The sequence below is a fragment of the Peromyscus leucopus genome, chromosome 15, assembly GCF_004664715.2.
Source record: "Peromyscus leucopus breed LL Stock chromosome 15, UCI_PerLeu_2.1, whole genome shotgun sequence".
NCBI lineage: Eukaryota > Metazoa > Chordata > Mammalia > Rodentia > Cricetidae > Peromyscus > Peromyscus leucopus.
Window position 1 is genome coordinate 72,216,214 of NC_051076.1, and position 23,202 is coordinate 72,239,415.

At 40.4% G+C, this 23,202-nt stretch overlaps 1 protein-coding gene across 2 annotated transcripts in view; it reads right to left on the reverse strand.

Annotated features, from left to right (window-relative positions):
• Cntnap5 (contactin associated protein family member 5) overlaps window positions 1-23,202 on the reverse strand; it is a 1,003,093-nt gene that overhangs the window by 114,209 nt on the left and 865,682 nt on the right. For both annotated transcript variants that reach the window (XR_005092927.1, XM_037211054.1), the window contains exons 17-19: window positions 20,931-21,149; window positions 10,605-10,844; window positions 856-1,080 (exon numbers count right to left, since the gene is read on the reverse strand). Coding sequence is in view for 1 of the 2 variants with exons in the window: in XM_037211054.1 (XP_037066949.1) it covers window positions 856-1,080; window positions 10,605-10,844; window positions 20,931-21,149 (684 nt within the window). In the remaining variant the exon portion in view is untranslated. The remainder of the gene's footprint in view (window positions 1-855; window positions 1,081-10,604; window positions 10,845-20,930; window positions 21,150-23,202) is intronic.

Below are 23,202 nucleotides of genomic sequence, written 5' to 3' on the forward strand. Positions count from 1 at the left end.
TTCACATCTTCATTGTATGTTTATGAGCAACAGCATGACAGGTAGTTACTATAGATAGATACCTTGAAAACTGAGAAACAAAGTCTCCTTTGCAAATTCTATTTTATTGGAGATGTCAACAGCAAAGAAGCAGAGATAACAAAGAGCTGCAGCCTTCAAAAGACACTTGAGTTCATCTATGTATGTGAAGTCAGAGTGCAATGTCCTATAATAAGGCATGAGTTTTATAACTAATTTTAATAATTGGAAGAAAGGAAAGATATAACAAAATTCCATTTATCAATCAGTAGTACTTTTTTGGCTAAGTAAAATACTCCAGCTCTTGCCATTTCAGAGTGGAAAATATCACAGATCAATAGTCAATCATTATGTACAAAGAGTTAGTATCTCTAAGAGAAAATCAGATTCTCAGAAGTTAGGTTCTGTGCCACAAGGTTTGGCTCCTACACCATATTGCCTGGAAGATCTAGACAATGCCCACCTATGAACACAGCCGTATTTATGTTCTACCAGGCCCGAGTGAAGGGCAGGGCAGCAAAGATGGCAGGATACATATGGAAACTGCCCTTCTGAATTTCAGACCACCTTATGATCTTTTATACTTACTGGATGCCAGCATAGAACAAATAGTAAAGAATCATCACAACACAATCAAGACAAATTAAAGTGGATGAGTTTGAGACTTTGGTGGCAAATTGACACTGTCCCAGGATACTGATTATGCCTTGTAAAGGAAAACTGGAATGAAGGGTTTGGCTGAAGCTGCCTAGCTGCTCTGCTCTGCAGGGTTCTGCTGAGCATGAGCTCTCCCTTCAGGCAAGGCTGGCCTTGTGGCTTCAAGCCACCAACACTCACCATTCTTGCCAAGCAGGAGAGCCAGAGAATCCTGAGACGAGGAATTGAGGAAGAGCAAGAGGCTGGGGGCCTGTGCTGTCACAAAGCTCAGTGTGATGGTTTCTTTGTTTGGGGCTGTATCTATGTAGATAGCTGATGATGACAGGCTTGTGTTCTTGGTCACCGGGTATGGTTCTTGAAACATGTATGTAACCGAGCTGCCAGAATCAAAAAGAGCTGAAATTTCTGTAAAAAAAGAAGACAAGAGAGCACATTTTCAAACACTGAGTCAACTACTTGAAGTAATTATAATGCCTGACCATTGTTTCCTTGCACCCAGCACTGTGTGAGGGCTGTTAAAAAAATTAGACAACGTGCTTAACAATTTTGAAGAGGCTCAAATCTACTCGTGTGTATGATCACATATGTGCATGAGGATTCATGTCAGAGACTAAAGATGGTGTGTCCTCCTCTATCACTGTCCTCTTCATGTTTTGAGACACTGAACCTGGAGCTCTTGTACTAGCTAGACTGTCTGGCTAGTGGGCTCAGAAAACCTCTTATCTCACCTCCTCTAGGGACATCTTGTGTTCTATGTGAGTGCTAGGGATCCACACTCAGATTCTCATGCTTGTGCGGCAAGCACTTTGCTGACAGAGCTGTTTCCACAGCCCTTTGTATCCATTGTTTGCAATTAGAAATGTGGCTAGGGATCTTAATCACAACACTAACCTGCTCTCCGTATCACTATGTTATTCAGTGAGATGGTCTGTAAATCACTGAGAAACGTTGCCCAGCAGGGTTTAGATTTATGGAACCTCTGTGTTGCAAGAAAGTATCACCTAGAGCTGGGGAGATGGACTTAGATCTGTGAATGCACATCTGACTGTCAAACTGTGTGGTAAACTTGAGTTCATGTGGCTATGATAGGGTTCTCTTCTTCCCAAATGAAGGGTGCAGTGTTCCTAATCCTCCCTCGATATTCCCTGGAAAAGTGTGGGGCACTGAGAACATAACCAAACTTAGCTGTGCTTCCTAATGCTCTTACCATTTTTCTGCCTTGTGAAAACTCTATTAACAGTCTATAATAGTACCACTTAAATAATGCTACATGTTTATGCATAGTCTCTGGCAGTACATTTTTTATGAAATTACTACTAATTTCATAAATGCAATTTATACTACTACTAGTGCAATTTTATGAAAGGTTCAAAAAAGAATGTTTGTCTTTCATCAAGAAAGTTATATCAATCAGTGTTTCTTTTGTTAAAAATAGGAAGCATACACTTATGGCCATGAAGATGTTGGCTTGTGATCTGCTTGATTCAAGTGTTTTCCATAGGGACTTACAACCTGCATTTTGAGCTACTATTTTCTAGTTAACAAAATAAAAGCCCTTGTTTGATGTTTCCGTATATAGTTGAATGTGTATGTGATTCACAGTGTATGAAAAACAGATATGGGCATGTACATTATGATTTTTCTTCTCTTTGGACATTAAATCAACAATGGAAAAAAATCCATGATTAGACATGTCACACAAAATTGATGTCCTTGTTCTTCTCTTGGACCTAGTTTTCCTTATTTCTAATGTTTAGGCATTATTTGTTTCCGTATAAAGCCTAGTTCCACAGTATATGTAGGTTCTGCTACTCATCCGTTTCTTTCTGTTTTGTGGCAGGAGATAAAGGAGCTGGAATGGGTTTAGATTTCCAATAGATTACTTATGAAGAAAATCTAAACATATTCAGCGAATTTCAACTTGAGATAGGATAACATTAGAAAATATAGTAAGAACCAGCATGTAGGGAGAATTTGCAGGCTGTGTGAAGTATTCATTGAGTGCTAAACATGATCCCTCCTAAAAAATGTCTGCATTTCCCACTCATTAGAAAGTGAAAATTGAGGAAGTTTGAGAATAAATATATAACGACTGTCTCCCATGGACAATGGACAATGAGTAAATGAGTAAAAACATGAACCAAGATTATTTCTGCAGAGCTCTGGTGACAGGTGAATTAAGTAAGAGAAGACAGTATTTATAATGGGAACCATTGCAACAGTTGAAACTTAGGCTTACAAATATTTATGATATATATAGGAATGCTTATTGGATGAAATAAAGGAAGCCCGTGGCATAAATAAAATATACATCATGATCTCCACATCTCCACTATATTGAATGCAAATAACATTTTTGTTTGTTTGTTTTGAAATGATTGTCTATGTGGTTCAGTTAGGTTCAACTTTCTAGATTTGTATATCAATTTACAAATTTATTATCTAGAATTTTTAGTAACAAAAATATTTAAGTGATAGAATTGGTTATTCAGACAAAAATAGAAGAAAGATGAAGGCAAAGAAGTACACATTGATAAATGATACCTAGGCATATGGATATTAGCAGGCAAAAGAATCATGTCAAGACTGCCCAGATGGCTCAGAGGGTAAAGATGCTTGCAGCCAAGCCTGATGATCTGAGTTCAGTCCCTGTGAACATACTGTAGAAAGAAAGAAGCTACTCCTATAAATTGTGCTCTAACCACACATGTGCCCTGGCATGCTGACAAACACACACACACACACACACACACACACACACACACGAGAAAGAGAGAGAGAGAGAGAGAAATAGATAGATAATAAACAAACGTAACTTAAATTTGGTAAAATAAATAATGGAATCATATAAAGCCCAATCATACAACAAATATAAAAATTAACTCAAAATGTAGCAATATCCTCAATAGAAGAGCTAAAATTATAGAATACTCAGAAGAAATCATAGGTACAAACTTTTACACCCTTGAACCCACCCATTATTTCTCCTGTATGACAGTAAAAGTAGAACCAATAAAAGAAAGAAAAGATGAATTAGGTTCCATCAGAATGTAGCAACTTTCTGTTTCCAAAGATATAATGAAAACTCTGAAAAGAAAACCCATAGGATGGAGGATAAATTTGCAAATTATATTTTTATAAGGAACATATATTCAGAAAAGAGGAAAAAGTTGTGAATGAATGGCAATGAGAATAAAAATCTGCAAAAGGTTTGAATATGCAGTTATTCAAAACAGACATGAAATGAATGGTAATGATTTGAAAGACTGTTTAGCATGACTAGTCATTAGGTATGAGCAAGGCAGAGCCACAGTATCGCACCATTTCCCATACAGTAGGGTATCTGCTATAAGATAGGCACACAGTAACAGGTTGTGAGAGTGCAGAAAAACTAGAGCTTTGTACACTTCTGGTAAGATGGAAAATCTGCAACCCACCTTGAAAAACAATTTAACAGTTCCTCGAGAGATGAAACATGGGCAGCAAGCTGGCTCAGCAGGTAAGTGAACTTGTCACTCACCAGTCTTAGTGACCTGAGTTTTATACCCAGTGCTGCACAGTGATATTAGGTCAAGGGGGAACCCCCCAAGTATTCCCAGAAAGGGCAGTCCCACTGACTTGGCCCAAAGTGAAAGTCTAGGCTCAGCTCAAGCTGGACTCTAGGAGGATTTATAGTGTAAAGATCAAAGCTCACAGGTGGCATTCCTTAGGAATCTGTGAAATTGGTTTCTGCCCACAGAAAAGAGCCAGTTCCCTTGGCATATGCCTGTGGTTGCCTATCCAAGCTAACTTTCAGTCTTTCATGGTACCTAACACACGTACCTGTTGTGCATTTCAAATCCTGCACTGGAATCCTGGCCCACTAGCCCGTCTTCCCTCCTCCATTATGCTCCTTCCCAGGCTGTTCCAGGCTACAGAACTGGCAGGCCCCACACTCCCACCCCAGCCCTGCTTCTCTGCTTCTCTTGCTAGCCTCCCTGCCATTTTCTCCCACTTCTCTCTGTCACCCCTCAAGCCCTGCAGGGGAGATAGCCCTGGCCCTGCCAGTCCTATTTGTTCTTTTTCTTTCAGTTCTGGACTCTTCCAGATGCCTCTGTCTGTTCTCTCATATTTACAGTCAACAAAAGTATACTCCCCATGGAGCAGCCATTTCTACGGTTTCTTCCCTGTGCCATCACTCACAGGTGGACGAAGAGAAACTGGGTTCTGAAAGTTGCTGTTTACCTTCTACAGGACCACACGGCACATATGTGCTCTGTCAGCTCCCCTTGCTCAAATAAATACATGTAATAAAATGATATCAAATTATATGACAATCCTAAACACGTACCTGAGTTTCAGGGATAGTATTGTTCAGAAGGAAATGGAGACAGTCCAGTGCCCATTGTCTGACCAACAGGCAAGCAGAGAAAGGAGCAGCCATAAAATACTTTGGCAATAGAAAGGAAAAAATTGCCTTGGCATGGGAGAAGTGACATCATTATCTAATCAGAGAAAGGTGAAACAAAGAAGCAATATGCATTAAGGTTCCTTTATAAGAGAGTTCCACCTCGGCAAATCCACAGAGACAGAGAGAGGAGTGGCTTCTTGGGAGGCAGAAGGTTGCTAGAGGCACTGAGATTTTGAGGTGGCTGATGAAGAAAAGAATCTGAACCTAGGTAGGGAAGGGTATGTGGGGAAGAACAGGAAGCAGGACAGATAGATACACCTTACCAGGGAGGATTTCTTTGGGTTTGAATTGTATCTAACTACAAAACTAACAATAAATAAATCTTTAAAAAATCACAAAAAAGCAAAAAGCCACATTCCTGGAGGGATATTTCCATCACATTTTTATTCAGAATAAAATCAGAATCACAAATGAGAAAAAGTCCAAGAGCAAAGCAGCAGACCAAATAAATCAAAGGTCCCCAGCTCTGAGAGTGAATGACTTTCACATCACCTGGGCTGGAGAGATGGCTCAGAGGCTAAGTCCTCTTCCTTGTCCACAGGACCTGAGTTTGTTTCTTGGCACCCATGTTAGGCAGCTAACAACCACTTGGATCAGTTCCACAGAATCTGATACTGTCTTCTGGCATCCTTGGGCTCCCACACACAGAGCATGAATGTACACAATCATCCAAAAAATAAAAATACGAACAACCCATGAAGGTAGAGCTGGTGGAAAGCAGCTGGACCATTGGTGGCATGACTTTGAAAGGTGATCCTGAGATCTCCACATCTCCCCTCTCATTTCTGCCTCACAGAAACTGTAAGAAATGGAGTTTTTCTACCACACTCACCTATGATGTCCACACGGATGCAAAAGCAATAGAGCCAAGGAACTATGGGATGAAGTGCCTGTAATTATAATCCCCAAAGAATGTTTCTTCCTTATTATAGCACCATAAGGAACAGGAAATGGGTGACTGGGCCCAGGACAGGCGAATGAGCACATGTCCTTAATTCCATCCTTGATATCCTACGTGTTTAAAAACCTCAGCTCTGGCATACATGATGCTGTAATAAAAAGCAGGGAACAGCACCCCAGCAGGGGACACTCTTTGTTCAGGGTTCTTTTGGCACATGGCTCTCCTTTTCAGTTCCAAGTCACATTTCCCAGAGGCAATTGTAAAGACAAATAATTGGTTAAGAGGGACATCTTATACCTATTGTTTATCCAGGGGGTCATTTAATTTCAATAAAGAGGTAGAAATTAGAAACAGTAGAGTAGGTAGGACCCTGAAAAGGTTAAGAAGGACACAGTTGTTTATTTCACTGATGCATCAAAATGAGAAACAGGTATTTTAACAGATGTGGACAACAGTTGTGACAGTATCAACACAGGAGAGTAAACACAAAAGTTGCAGAAAGGAAGCTGTACCAATGAGGCTAAAGAGGAGGATGTTCCCAGGGATTTTTGGATGAGAGATGCAGGTAGAACTTCCGATCAAGGTTTCCCTTCCCCATCAGAAGACTTTGACGTAGATACTACAGGACACTTTTGGTATACTTCGGCATCATGTCTGGTCCCCTGCATCTGCATGTGCTTCTTGTAATGATGGGACAACTCAAAGATGCACTCCAACTTTGCAGAGTTTTTAGCAGAGTTTTCCCCATGTGAAAACTGAGAACACCTTTGTCTTCAAATTAATTTAAAATGCATTTGCTTATTCTTTAAGAATGTTATATATGCTGTCTTTGTTATTTTTGTTACCTTGACATAGGTCAGGGTAAACCAGCAAGTCTGTAAGGGCATTTTCTTGAATAATGATTGGTGTAGGAGGTCCCAGCCTACTCTGAGCAGTACTGCCCCTGAGCAAGTGGTCCTGGATTATCCAAGGAAGCTGGCTGACCAAGCCACCAGGAGCAAGCCAGTACACAATATTCCTCTTGGTCTCTACTTCAGTTCTGTTCTCCAGGTCCCTACCTTGGGTTACTGCCCTGTAAGCCAGATATGCTCTCTCCCTCCCAAGCTATTTTGGTCACAGCACTTACCATAGCAAGAGAGACTAAATTGAAACAGATGTTGGGAGCAGGTTCATGGATGCTGCTGGGATAGACATGAACATGCTGTTTGACGGTGGAGTGTGGATTGTGGAATGTATTTGGCACTTTGGCCTGGAAAAAGCATTGAAGGCTCAGAGTCTACTGGGCTATTCTATATGAATTTGAAACAATGTTGAGAGCAAAGCAGATGATGGAGGCCGAGCTTGTTACATTTCAGAGGGAAGAATAGACATCAGGATTGTTGGTGTGATGTTTTGTATATAAAACCCCTGAAGGTGAAAATTGTGCAGCACTAAGAAAACAGAGGCTGGTCAGTTGGAGCTGAAGAATCAGCTGTGATTAATAAGAGACCAGAATCACTGAGGCAAAATCTGCTGGAAAGTGTTTACTCAGGGTTAACACCCAAAGCTATAGGCCAGAAAAGCCAAAGCTACATCACAAACTGGCACCAAACTTGGTAATATCTAAGAATCTTCCAAATGGCACTGCTTTTGCTGGTATGAAACTGCCATACTGACGATGTCATAAAAGTTGAAACATGGCATCATGAGAAGTCATTGGTGAAGATATAACCTTAGTTACTGTAGAAACCCCAGGATTGGAAGGGTCATGGGAAAAAGGAGAAGTTTGTTACCATGTGTAGTGTCAGAGTTACAAAAAAGAGGCCAAGAGGCCATTGGTGAAGGTAGAGACCCCATCATATTAGTGATGTGGGACAACAGTCAAGATAAGCAACAGCTATGGGATGGAGCTGGCCTGAGTTAGGAGAGGACCTATGTGTTCTGGAGATCACAGAGCCAGGGAAGTGGTGCTGGCTAGGCCCTCAGGAGGTCAGATGGTGAATGAGTACCAGGTGCCAAGCATTGAACGTTTTACTATCCACGTTTAGTTTTGCTTTGTTTTGGTTGTGAGTGTGCTCTGGTACTTCAGAGACTTTCAGAGAGTTCAGATATTTAAAGAGAGCGAACTTTTAAAAGTGCTAACATTTTTAAAAAACTGTGGAATTTTTAATTTTAAATTTTTAAAAGTTGGTATGTTTTTTATTGTGGTATTGACATTAATATGAGATCTTAGAGGCAAACAAGAAAGGAAAGTTTATGATTTAATAGTAATGTATTGGTGCGTCAAGTTGACAAGGGAATAACTGTTCTGGTTAATTTTTGTCAACTTGACATAGGCCAGGGTAATCTGGAAAGAGGAAACTTTACTTAAGCAATTGCCTCCATCAGATTGGCCTGTAGACAAGTCTCTGGGGGGCATTTTCTTGATTAATGACTAATGTGGAATGGGATGGCACAGCCCACTGTGGGCAGTGAAACTCATAGGCAAGTGCACCTGGGTTGTGCAAAGAAACAGGCTGAGCAAACCATGAGGGGTAAGCTAGCATTCCTTCATAGATTTAACTTCATTTCTTGCCTCCAGGTTCTGCCTTGAGTTGCTGCATTGCCTTCCCTTCATGTTGCTCTGTGACCTGTAAGTCAAATAAACCCTTTCCTCCCCTAGGCATTTTTGGTCATGGCATCTTTCACAACAATAGAAAGCAAACTAAGACACATATCTAATGCATTTTTATCACACCCCCTCCAACTCCTTCCAATCCCACATATTCCCTCCTAACCACATGCTATTTATTACCCATTGAGTCCAGTTAATGATGGCTTTTTTGGCTTGCATGTAAGACTATCTGAGGGAACATGGGCACAGTAAGAGTCAAGAAAAGCAACTCTTCTTCAACTAATCAACTGTCAATAGGTTGTCAGCTAGGGGCGGGGCTTATTGAGTCCAAATTCCATGTTGGAATATTGACTAGATTGATCTTTGCGGGTTGTGTGTAAGCAACTACAACCACTATGAGTTTGTAAACTCTTATCTACACAAGTTTCAAGGCTAGCAAGATGGCTCAGTGGGTAAAAGAAACTTTTCACCTTATCTGAGGACCTAAGATTGATCCATGGACCCACATGGTAGAATGAGAGGTCAAGGGCCACAGGATTTTCTCTAACCTCCACATGTGTGCCATAGTACATGTGTTCCCTCAACAAAATAAATAGGTGTAATAGAAAAAACTTAAAGTTTTGTTTTTAGTTAGGAGCCATCAGTTTGGGCCTGTTTTATTTATTCTACGCTCTGATACATGGTTTAACACCCTGTTGGTCCTAAAGTTTGTTCCAATGTTTTGTTTGCTCCAGAAGTTTATTATGTTTTCTGGCAATAACAAGTAAATAATCCCAATTAGTTGGAGAGAAAATCAGAATGAAGGACAGGAGAAATTGAATTATAGAATTCTTCAAAGAAAACACTGGGTTCTTTTTTTCTTTAACTTTCAGATTAAGTTAGACTCAATAAACTACTGCTTGATAGAGGATCTTGAAAAATGTGTTTAAAGGCTGAAGATGTGGCTCTGTTGTTCAAGTGCTTACAGTTTGATCCTCAAAACCTAGGTTAAAAATATAACTAGCATAGTGGTGGTTGCAATCTCAGTGCTGGGGAGGCAGAGTCTGGTAGATCCCTACAGCTTTCTGGCCAGTCAGCCTAGTCTATTGGAGAGCCTAGACCAGTGAGAGACCCTGCCTCAAAATACAGGGTAGATGTCACCTGAGCAACATGTACCTATTTTTTCCTTATGGTCTGCACATGCATGCACAACCCTCATACATAGGAATAGGCAGGCACACACACACACACACACACACACACACACACACACACACACACACACCAAAAAGGAGAATGTTCTTCATGAATAGGTAAGAGCCATAAAGAATTACTGTGTCCTGCAGAAGTTATATTTCATTTTAATATAAATACTATTCTTTGAACATTGTTTATACTGAGTGCACAGTAAACTACTATTTTATAAACAAAAGTTAAAAAAACTATAAAGTTTATAGTGAATGGTTTTTTATTCATTGATATGTATTCTTTCAAAAAATTAAAGATAGCTTAAATGTTTCTATATCTTCTTTTGCACTCAACACTGTGGTCCCTTGATTCATTTTCTAATTGAGGTACTGGAACTAGAAATGTTAGTAAGTGGTCAGTTTCTGGTCTTCAGCTTTTCTTCAACCTGGATGATGTGCCCATTTTCAACTATGACGTCGCACAACTGCACTGCCAGCAAGCGTGCAAGCCCAATACCAGGATAGAGGCTATGACAATGTTGATGAGCTAAGCAGAGTCTAAACAGGGAAAACTTGAGAGTACAAGTCTGGGGCACTGCTTGAGGGAATGGAGAACGTTGGTTTGACCATTGTCACACAAAGAAGCAATGGTGTGGTGTGCCTAAAGGCATCGGTGCCATTGGTTTGATCATGCCATGTGGACATTAGAGCATCACATACAGGAACAATGGTGTGTATTGCCTCAGGCATGGGATTGCAGGAGGTGGTGTGTGGAAGCTGCTGGACTGGACACAGTAGTGGCATGCGCGCCCAGCTTACCTTTCTGGCAGAAAGGCCCTTCATATGGTGAGTTGGTGCAGTCACAGGAGTAGCCACTGTGCTTTTCCACACACTTGCCCCCGTTGTGGCAGTTACTTCCATAGCTGCTGCAGTGACCTGGGCAGCCAGGTCTGACTCCAGATGTGACCTTTGCCCTCTCTTCCAGATCCACTTTCTGCCCATTCAAGTGTAAAGAGCGGATACATCCAAGAAAACCTTTTTGTCTTGACGATGTCCCTCCTAAGGGTGAAAAACAAGAAGGAAAACATGAACAGTGTCATTGCTATATTTCATAGATATAATCGATAGATCACAGAACCTCCGACTGTCCCCTCCCCCAGAAATCAGGCCACTTCCTGCTATGGGATCTCTTCCTGGAAAGGATGGGAAGAGCCTGCTCTGACCATGCAGCTCTTCTTCTTCTTTTTGTAGCTACAGACAAGGCCTGCCAAGTCCCTACTGCCATGACACCAGAGGGCCTTGAGGGCTGGATGCTAATGATGATGTCTAGCATGTAGACTGGGGTATGTGGTATGGGACTTCTCCCCATCTTCATGAAAATCTATAGGATCAAGATGCCTTCTTTTTTTCTTTGGATCTAAGAGCTCCTCACTCTCATTTGTGGTCTTCATGCTATTGCTCTCTGAAGGAAGCTGTCTGCAAGGTAATTTCACCTCAGCTTCCATCTGTTGACCTGTAACATTGTATTACATAAGAGTAACATCCTTGCCTAACACTTAACTGAGGTGGTATCGTCTGCCCTGCTGAACTTTTCTTTAAAATCCCAGTGAGAGAAAGGAATTTAAAAAAACATGAAGTCAGGGCTGTTGGTAGAGTGCTTGCCTGGCATGCATGAAGCCCTGAGTTCAATTGCCAGTACCAATGAATTAAGTAATCATGGCTGTGCACATCAAAAATCTCAGCACGCACGATGTGAAGTCTGGAGGCTCAGAAATTCAAAATCATCTTTGACTACATAGCATGTCCCAGGCCAGCTTAGGAAATATGAGACCCTGTTTCAAAAACAAACATGCCCAGAGAGAGAGAGAGAGCAAGACTCAGAGAGACATAGCTCTTCTTAGATGCATAGGAATGAAAGTTTGTATGACCATGGTGTCTGCATGTAAATAAAATACGGATTTTTTTAAACAGCCTGTAGTGTCTTCATTGGAAAAAAAAAAGGGGGGGGGGGACAGAGTCAGATTGTCTTTCCTGGCAAATTTCAAAGAGAACTGTAAGATGCACCAAAGAGACAAAATTGCAATATATTCTTTATGCTTGTGCAGTATAGGACTGTGCACTGGGAGAAGGAAAGATCAGTGTTGAGGTTCACCTCCATGTCACTCACGGTTAGCTATATTGCTCACTGAATTGTTGAATTTTCAGCTATTCCATCTATCATTCCATGTTTTTATAGTAAAGCTTACTGAGGATCATGGAGTACAGGGTATGTTCAGGTACTACTGTCCTCTGGGCCCTTTTCTTGAGTCGTCATCTACTACCTAGACTCAGTAGGTAATTATGTATTATCTACTTTTTGATCTTAGAGTTATCTATAAAATGCTGTTTAGCAGATAAGATTTCTTCACTCAAATTGAGACATGGACTGCAATCTGACTCTTAGCCGAGATACATCTGGAGGCTGTCAGGAGAGGATTCAATACCCTCCATCAAGCATTGAGCAGATTTAAACTTTCTCATTGTTTTGTTCACAGAGAAACCCTGCTCTTCCCAGAAATGTGTGCTAAATACAAGAAGTTGGAAAGCCCAGTTAAATCCCATTACCCTGTATATGTGCTCTGCTGAGAATTCTGGGAGATCCCAAAAAAGGCAGAGGCCCATTCTGGCTTTAGAAACAGGTATTTCGTGTCCGATCTTTGAGCTCAAGGTTATATCATAGATGAGTGGAGAGTGCATAATAGTCCTTGAGGTCTGCCTAATGTACTAATGAAAAGTAGAAGGAATGGAATGGGGAAGAGGAAAACAAGAAAGGAAGAGGAGCAGAAGAAAATACTGATGGTAGAAACTACACATCAATTATTTCCTGTATTTGTAGACTGTCTTAACTGAGACTCATTCCTCTTGAACACCTTATGCTACAACTCTATTAAATTTGGTTTAGAAAGTAGCTAGATCTGTGTGCATACTTATCAAAGAAGATAGGATAGGTGTTGGAAGTTTACCATTTTGGATAAGAAATGTAAGTGTAAAAAAAGAAAATAAAATTGTAAATTGAGGTTGGGAATGGATCAGTGAGTACAGTGCTTACCTCACAGACATGGAGACCTGAGTCTGATCCTCAGAACCTAAGGAGATTGTATGGGACTTGCCTAGGTCCTCTGCATAAGTGAGACAGTTGTGTAGCTTGGTCGGTTTGAAGGGCTCTGGCAGTGAAATCAGGATCTATCCCTGGTGCATGAGCTAGCTTTCTGGAGCTCATTACCTATGGTGGGACACCTTGCACAACCTTGATGCAGTGGGTAGGGGCTGGAACCTACCTCACCTGAATGTACCAGGCTTTGCTGACTCCCTGTGGGAGCCCTTGTCTTTTCATAGGAGGGGATGGGAGATGAGTTGGGGGTGAAGGCTGGGGGCAGGAGGAGGAATGAGAGCAGGATCTGAAGTTGGTACATAAAACGAATAAAAATTTTCTTAATAAAGAAAAAAAGAACCTATAAAAAGACTAAGTGATATGATGTATGCCTATAATCACAGTGATATAAGATATGAGGTGGAGACAGACAGATCTCTGGAAAACCACAATGTAGATGCTTAGAAATATACCTTCCTTAATCCATCCCAGGTACAGTGGTTTGAATGAGAACAGCCTCCTCAACATCATGTTTGCATACGTGCTCCCTAGTTGGTGGAACTGTTTGAGAAGGATTTGGAGGTGTGATCTTGTTGGAGATGATGTGCCACTTGGGACTGGCTTTGAGGTTTCAAAAGCCTATGCTATCCCCGTTGTATCTCTCTCTACCTCATACTTATATATCAAGATGCAAGCTCTCGACTATTGCCCAGGTGCCATGACTGCCTGGCTGTTGCCCTGCTCCACATCATGATTGTCACAGAGTCTACCCTCTGCAACCATGAGTGCAATCTAAGCATTTTCTTGGTCATGGTGTCTTATCACAGAAATAGGAAAGCAACTAAGATACCAGGTAACCAGACCAATAAACACACATGAATCACTGCTTGAGCCCAAAGAATAAAAAAGAACATTCCTGAGATACAAGGCTACTCTTTTACTCTGAAATAATAAAAAAAAAAAAAAATGAGTTTGCTTCCAATTCTGATAAGAATGCAGGCCAAGAGGCCAAACCTCAATTGTGCTGTCTTGTCTGTTTCAATTTCGGTGAGTAAGTCTCCTTTAACCACAAGATAAATCAATGGCACACATAAGCCGATCACAAAGGAAGGCTCATTATTTCTTTTCTGGGGGTTATAAGCAATAAAGAGGGGAGGATTTATGGAGCCTCACACTGGGTTCTGTTTCTCCTGCTTTGTAGTCACCCCCCTTCATGGATTTGAATAACTCTTCATATATCTTCTTGGTGTCATTTTTCTCCTAGCAGAGGTGGTGAATGCAAGATCTATTGCACATGTTCTTGCCTATGTGGCCTAGACAACAAGTTTATAAATGAAGAAAGGGTGGCTGGGATAATTTCTCTGGTAAAAATGCACTTCTCAATGTACGATTTTCCCAAAACTAAAAACTCATGCCCTTCTAGATGCTGAGAGAGCACCATGACAAGAGGCATTGTGCAAGTTCCTTGCACAATGAACTGAAGTTGTGCTTTTATAGCCTGGGTTTTGTTTTTATAAGAGAGAAAAAAATCTAAAGAACAGATTCTTTTTACTATAAGGAATGTACAGACTAGACCACATGTTGGATAATTTTAAGAAGATACATACCAACACACACACATACACACACACACACACACACACACACACACACACACACACACATGCACGCACGCACATCCATGGACATATTCACATATAGAAACACATACACATAAACACACACATAGACCACACACAAACACACATCTACACATACATGTGCATGTATACACAGAGACAACACAAGTGTACATGTACATGAAAAAAAGACAACACAAACATGCACACAGAGAAAACACAAATACATGTACACACATGCATGTATATACACACAGAGACATGTACACACACTGTTAGAGGACATGTTGTAATAGTCCACTCTCTCCTTCTACCACGTGGGTCCTGGGAATTGGTTATATGTATCTTTGCTTTTTACTCTTTGGGGGCCCATACACAACTCCCAAATAAATACATGGAGACTTGTTCTTACTTATGAATGCCCAGCCTTAGCTTGGCTTGTTTCTAGCCAGTTTTTCTAACTTAAGTTATTCCATTTCTTTTTAACTACATTTTGCCTCTGAGCTTTTTACCTTTCTTTGTTCTATATATCTTTCTTTACTTCTTACTCTGGGGCTGAATGTGTGGCTGGGTGCCTGGTCCCTGACATCCTCTTCTCCTCCTTTCTCATTCCTCCCCTTCTTCTCTTGAGCCTAAATTTCTCCTCTTATTTATTCTCTCTGCCTGTAAGCTCTGCTTTTCTCTCTCCTGCCTTGCTATTGGCTGTTCAGCCCTTTAATAGACCAATCAGGTGTTTTAGGCAGGCAAAGTAACACAGCTTTTCAGAGTTAAAGAAATGCAACATAAGAAAATGTAACACATCTTTGCATCATTAAACAAATATTGCCAGCATAAGTGAATGTAAGGCATCTAAAAGTAATATTCCACCACAGTTATATAACTAATAACAGTTGTTGGAATAGGATATGCTTTAAGATCCCCCCCCCCATCCCACCAAGATTCCTGTAAGTGGTTCAGGAACCTTGAGGGATGCAGCTTTTATGAGTCATCTTCCAGGCTACAGGGAGCTATCAGTGAGGCAGCTACCTGAGCCACCCATGTTCCTGTGAGCAAACCTCATTTATAATCATAAAAGAAACCAGTAAATTCACTGTCTCAGTAAGTTAGACTTTAGGGGAATTGCTTCTTTGTTCTGTAATTTTTGCTCTTCTTAGAGTGAATACATAGTTGTTCACATCTCCAAGAGGAAATTCACACAATAATTTACAGTTAGAAGAGTGAAAAGATTGCTTTATTCTTAAAGTGGTTTTCAGCCTTTCTTTATCGTCTCAGTCTTAATCTACAAGTTCTTTGATAATCAAAATAATTTTGTTACCCATGTCAAGCATGTGAGAGTTGTATTACTCATTCCACTAAGTTCATTAAATTCTCAATGAAAAAGGAAGTGGTGTTGCTGCCCTTCACTCTGAACAGTGAAGACATCGACTTAAAAAAGATTACCTTGGCTAGGGTCAAAAGTCAAAAGAATTTTGCATGGCTGAGCTGGGGTGGAATAGAATCTGCTGACAGGCAACAGTACAGAGGACTCCCAGCCCTGAATCTATGAGCTAAGCTATTATGCTGAAAATTTGAGGCTAATGCCACAACAAAGAGAATCTACTTTCTTCTGCTTCTCTCTTACATGGTTTCTGGTTCCAAGAAGCACAGATACACCCATTTATCCTTTTGGTACATGACATCAATCTTTCTGACAACAAAGAGTATTGATTAGATGGTGTATTGAGAAGCAATTTGGTATATCATATCTCATTTGGTCCTGGTATCAGGTGAGTTCATTAGGATTGTTGTTCTTTGGATTAAGTGTGAATCAGTTCTTAAAATGTAGCTTAGAATGCTAAACCTGACTTAGAGAAGCACTTGAGAAATCTTCCCTGTCTCCAAAGAAGTGCCTTTATGTATGTGCCCTCTCCAACCCTGCACAAGCACAGGGATCTCCATTTTCCCAAGTTCTCCTCTTTACCTCCTTTAGTGCCAGCACTGAGTGGGCCAAACAGCTCTGATTTAACAAAAATTATTATGTTAATGTTTTCCTGTTTTTATGCTTCATCTCATTATATCTCTTTCTCCCTCTCCTTTTCCCTTACTTCACCCTACTCCTTTCTTCCCTCCCCTCTTTTCTCCTACACTTGAGTATTCAGCTATTTAATCCCTATGTGAACTACTTTGCCTAAAGCCAGTCGATAGCCTACAGAAGCTTAACATCTGTCATGGAAAGCTTAATCATTAATTTGATGGATCTAGAACTCCATAAGAGACACATCTCAGGCATGTATATGAGGGAGTTTCTATTTCAGATCAATTGAGGTGGGAAGACCCACCCTAAATGTCAGTGGCACCATACCATTGGCTGTTTTCCTGGACTGAATAAAAAAAGGAGGGAGGAGGGAGGGAGAGACAGAGACAGAGACAGAGAGCTAAGCACCAGCAGACATTGCCTCTGCTTCCTGACTAGGGTTGCAATGTGACCAGCTGCATCAAGCATGTGTATGAATGAAAGAAAGAGGCAAAGGAGGTACCAACAGAAAGTGAGGCTCATGGGCTCATCTACACAAATGTCTGTTGTATATCTGCAGCAGACCTGGGAAGATGCCACACCCAAGTGGGAAAAGTGAGACTCTTCCTTTGCTGTGCTATGCACACAGGCATGAGACATGCAGGGAGTGGTTCTGTCAGTCCTGAACTTCATTTCCATTCTATGGCAAAAGACAATCACATATTTATGCCAGCTATTTCTCTACCAAGGTCTCATCCAGAATACTAACAGCATGTGGATGAGTACAGAAGTTCAGACCTCCAGCACTCACACAACAGCTGGGAGGTGTGTTTTGGTGTCACTTGTAATCCCATCACTTGGGAGACAAAGGCAGCATGCTCAAGGGGGCAGCTGGCTTTCCCACATCAGCCAAAGCAGGGCTTCAGCAAAACACCTTCACTCAGAAATGAAGTGGAAAGCTATCAAGGAATATTTTGATATCAACCTCTTGCCTCTACATTTATACATGTGACCACAAACAAATATGCCCATGCACATGCAAACATGCATTCAAACCACACACATATATACATACATAAAACTCACAAATCAGAATTAATGAAACTGTCAACAGTTCCAATGGTGAGACTGTACCTCAGCTATATATTTCATATTTAAAGCTACATCCTATAAAATTTCTTATCTTCTGCTCAATCAATGCACTGGGCAACATAGCTTTGTTGCAAATATCCCTAACTATCATTGTGACAAACAGTGTTGAGTTACAATATTGATTCTGGAAATCTATCCAACAATGAGTAATTGATCAACACTTTTCATGCTGTCACATTGAAATAACCAGGGCAGTGCCAGAAGTATGTCCTTTTTTAAAGGATGCAGCCTGTGTCTGGTACACAGAAAGTACTCATGATCACAGAAGAGATCCGGTGATCAAAATGCTGCTGGTGACTCTAGTTTGATTTAAAGATCCTCCCATGGCTAAAGGTATATGGACAGGCACATCCATATTGATACTTAAACGATGTCATACTCAATCTATCCAATCAAGACACACACTCCAATAATGGCATCCTTTGGTACCTGCCATAGATAAGCATCTAATGTCTCCACATTTCTGAGTGATGGAGGACACAGTTCTTTATTTAGGCTAATATAACTATGATGGTTAATTTTGCCAATTTGATACAATACAGAATCACCTGTTAAATGATTCACAATGAGGGAATTTTTTTTTATTAGAGTGGACTGTGGGCATGTCTTTGAGGGATAATCTTGATTAAGTTAATTCCCGTGTTAGGACCTAACATAAAAGTAGGTGGTACTATCCTTTGGTTTTAGGTCGTAGACTATATAAAAGAGGAGGAGCTAAACTGAGAGTAAACATGCATGTATTCATTCTCTCTGTACTTGACTAGGGATGTAAAGAGTTACTTCAGGTTCCTGCCTCTTCTTTCTTAGTGATGGATTCTAATCTGGAACTGTAAACTGAATAAGCCCTTTCTTTCCTGTTGCTTCTGTTGGAAAATTTTATCACAGCAACTAGACAGGAAACTAGGGCAGTGACTAAGCAAAACTTTCATTCATTCATTCATTCATTCACTGACCATCAATTACATAAAAAATGGAATGTTAGGTCTTCAACTGCCTTTGGCCAGATGACCTTCGCCAACATACCTGTCATTGAATGCTAAAGAGTGAGGCATAAATCAACAGACAAAGATGACCTATAACAGAATGTTTCCCCTTTTTCAATTTCATGAAGTTAAATTCAGTAAAGCACAGTAATTTCTGAAATGGGACTCGCTGGAGAGAAGCATAACAGAAGTGAGCTTGCTCCTCGACAGACCTGGGCTACAACTCTATCAAGATGCTTCATCCAGTGCCATTCACATGCTTGCATAACTCACTGAATTTGTGACCAATTTAAATGTGTGGTGATAAAATATGTCACAAAAGACTGCTGCCTCTTCCATTTTAAATTACACAAAGTTCACCTCGTCTCTATTCTTGTGATAGTTGGGGAGCTTTGATTGTGTAAAAAGCCAATCCTCCATCTTTAGATCCTGCTTCAACTAGAAAGATTCATAAATACTGCCTGAAGATAAATTAGACTTTCACATGGAGTATAATTTATGAAAATTGTAAAATACTTGAACTGATTCCACCAAAAAGAAGATATTAAATCTTGATGAGTAGCAAACTCCTCCAAAAAATAAAATGTGATGTTTAAATAGAACTAAAACAGCAAAATAAATTTAAATTCTTTCAGCAGTAAATCATATTACTTACAGGAGTTATTAATTAAGGAAAAGACTTATAATCATAAGAAGGTTTTAAATCACTTGATATTAGATTCTGCTAGATGTATAAAACACAGTTAATGAAGATACATGTATGGTGGATGATGAAATCAAAGTCTGATGATCTCAAATTCTAGTATCTCTTTTCCTTAAGCAATAATGTTTTAAGTGGTAATATTTTCAGCTTTAAAAATTACATTAGCCCACATATAAAGAAAGCAAATAAGAAATATACATGGAATAGAGACAGAGTTCATAGCTGGTTGTGAGCAATACAGTGTGAGTGTTGATAGAAAACAGTGCAAAAACTAAATCAGTACTAGACTAGCATATCTAAAATATTCCCCCTCCTCTCCCTCTCCATCTGTCTGTCTGTCCCTCTCTTTCTCTCTATACACATACATACTGCATGACACACACTCATACACATACATACATACACATATTCATGCACACACAATTCACACCCACTGTCACACACATGCCCCCACCCACACACCAGCACCTTGAAAAGCAGTGACTTCTCTTAGTTCATATTCTATCCTCACTATCTCACAATGGTGCCTGAATAGAGTTAGCACCTCTGTGACTATTGGTGGGGGAAATGAGGGAGGAAGAATGGAGGACAAGATAGTGAAATAAAAGAAGGAACAACTTCAGTCCATGACTTCTGAATCTCTCCACTCTCACCACTGTCAGTGGCAACCTATTCAGAGATAATATTGGTGCTAATGCTGAGTCTCACTGAGGGAGTGAGTACCATCTTACATTAGCTAGGGTTTCTGTTGCTGTGACCAAAAGCAACTTGGAGAGGACAAGGTTTATTTTGCTTATACTTGAATATCACAGTCAATTATCAAAGGAAGTCATGGGAAGACATCAAGCAGGGCAAGAACCTGGAAGCAGGAACTGATTTAGAAGCCATGGAGGGGCTGCATACTGCTGTGCCTTACATGGCCTGCTCAGCTTGATGTCTTATAGAATCCAGGACCACCAGCCCACCAATGGAACCATGAACAATAGCTGGTACCCCTCACATAAACCACTAATTAAGTAAAGGCTCTACAGACTTCCTTATAGGCAAAATATATGGAGACATTTTCTCAATTGAGAGTCCCTCTTTCAAGTGTCTCTAGCTAGTGCCATGTTGACATAAAACCAGCCAGCACTCCATAATTTTTACTCCTGAAACTGAAGTTCTTTAGTTTAGTTAAACTATTTGATCACACTTTTAGCAATAGTTATCAGGAGTTGGAAATTGCTAAGAAGCGTGATGGACTGGAATCTCTATGCCTGTGCTGTAAATTTTTATTACAATGACCCAAAACATAAAATTCCATAGATGTCTGAAAATAACATACACAAGGAAAAATGGTACCAAAACAGTCTGAGATAGTCCCTAAGTTTGTGAAGGAGTAGCATAAACTTCATTGTGATGATCTATGAAGCTAGAATAAATTTATAAATTAATAAATTTAAGAGTAAAAAATAACAACATATTTCATTTTATAGTTGTAAAAATATTAGGAATTTTCCTTGAGCTAGGGTACAAAGCTATCTTGTAGGTGTTTATCACAAAGTATGCAGTATGATATATCCTACCTACAAACAACTGACTATTCAGCTGAAGCCGGAAATGGCCTTCCTCTGAGGTCTCCCTTGTACTCTGTGGAAGGTTATCCACCTGCAGGGAGGTCTCCTTGAGGTTCCTCTCAGCCCGGATATAATGCCATTGGTTGTCATTCAGAGGAGAAGGAGACTGGACAAGGAGCTCGACAGGGCCGTTCCCAACATCAATGGCGAATGTGACCTCAGAAGCAGCTGCAGCCAAACAAGAAAGAAGGTTGGAGGCCATTGTCAGTGTGTTACAGACACAGGCATGTTCAGGATGTTTAGGGAAAGGAATTATAAGTCTCTGACAATGTGGGGAGGACATCTCTGAATTCCCTGGAACACTGGGATCACCATCAGCAGTATCAACTTCTAAAAACTAAGAATGTATGTCTTCTATGCCCTGCCCACATCAGTCGTTCCTAGTTGTTCAATACAAGAAGCAGGGACCTGTGCCAATTAATCTCTGCTGAAGCTCTGGGTTTTCTTGGTCTACCGTGGTTTTACCTATGTTCTACTCTACACAAGTGGTTGGCCAAGTATCTCCAAGCTATAGAAAGGAGACCCATGTCCTTAGAACAACAGAACCATTTGCCAGGATATTTAGTCAATGCATGTGATTCAAGCACTCATATTTCCATATCCAAAAATCCCGAAATCAGGCTGGAGAAAAGGCTCAACAGGCAAGAGCACTTGCCGCTCTTGCAGAGAATCAGAGCTCAGTTTCCTAATATTCAGATGGGGTAGCCCATAACTGCCTAAAACTCCAGCTCCAGGGATATGATTGTTCTCTGGCCTCCAGAGGTACCTGGATACATGTGTAAATACCCACATAGACATATACACATAAATTAAAATGTATCTTAAAATATTAAGATGACTTTGATAATGTCAGTTGCTTGTCCAGGGCAATAACATTGAAAATGGCACAGCCTTAAATTACTCAGAACCCTTCATGTTGGTTACTACCCAGGACTCTCTTTTAACAATATATTATGGAAATCAATTGGCAGCCATCCACTAACAATAATACTGATGATATTAAAATGATGGTCATAATGAAGATAGCAATGGTGCTGGTCCTGGTGATGGTGATGATAACCATGGTGACTGTGGTGATGTATTGGTTTCAGTAGGGATGGAATCTGGAAGAGTTATGCTGGAGATCATGGTGATAATACTTCAGAGGGCAGTGATTGTGGTGGTGCTGACTGATGGGGTTAGGCTGACTAACAAGCCAGATCCAGGGAATCTGGATCTTTCTCTCAACAGTGGGATTTCAAGCATATGCCACCACACCTGATTTTTTAATGTGTGCTCTGAGGGTCCTCATGCTCCACTTGACAGCTAAGTCATTCATTCTCCCTGACCTGGTTTCTCTTTTCTGTTTCTGTTTTAATTGCTTTAGATATATATTTATTTTATATATATGCTTTACCTAATTGTATATCTGTACGCCACATGCATGTCTGATAGGGAAAGAAGCCAGAAAGGGTGATGGATCCCCTGAAACTGTCATTATACATGGCTGGAATGACCACAGAGGTGCTGTTGACTGAACATGGATCTTCTGTAAGAATAGCAAGTGCAATTAGCCATTGAGCCCTCTCTTTAGCCTCAGTTTCTTCTTCTTCTTCTTCTTCTTCTTCTTCTTCTTCTTCTTCTTCTTCTTCTTCTTCTTCTTCTTCTTCTTCTTCTTCTTCTTTTCTCTCTCTCTCTCTCTCTCTCTCTCTCTCTCTCTCTCTCTCTCTCTCTCTCTCTTTCTTTCTTTCTTGGTTGTTTGTCCATACAGTGTTTTTCTGTATAGCCCTGGCTGTCCTGGACCTTGTTTTGTAGACCAGGCTGGCCTTGAACTCACAGAGATCCACCTGCTTTTGACTCCCCAGTACTAGGATTAGAGGCATATACCACCACTGCCCATATCTATTTCTTATTTACGTCACTAGTTCCATCTTGAAAATCTGCTCATGTCAAAATCAAACATTTATTGAGAGATGACTGGCTTTCACACATATCAATCTCTATGTATACAGGACAAAGATTCATGGGAATATGTAGGAGAAATATTAAATATTTTGGTAAAATTCTCCCTGCATGGTTAGTTTAAAAGTATTAGGTTACCATCAGACAGCATGCCTTTTTAGGAGGCTTGATGCTCTGCTGTCCTTGCCCAATTCTTTCACCAAATTGGGCTTCTTGTCTCTACTGAGCATAGCTATACCATGCATCACCTGTACCATACAATCTGACTGTTTGTCTCCTC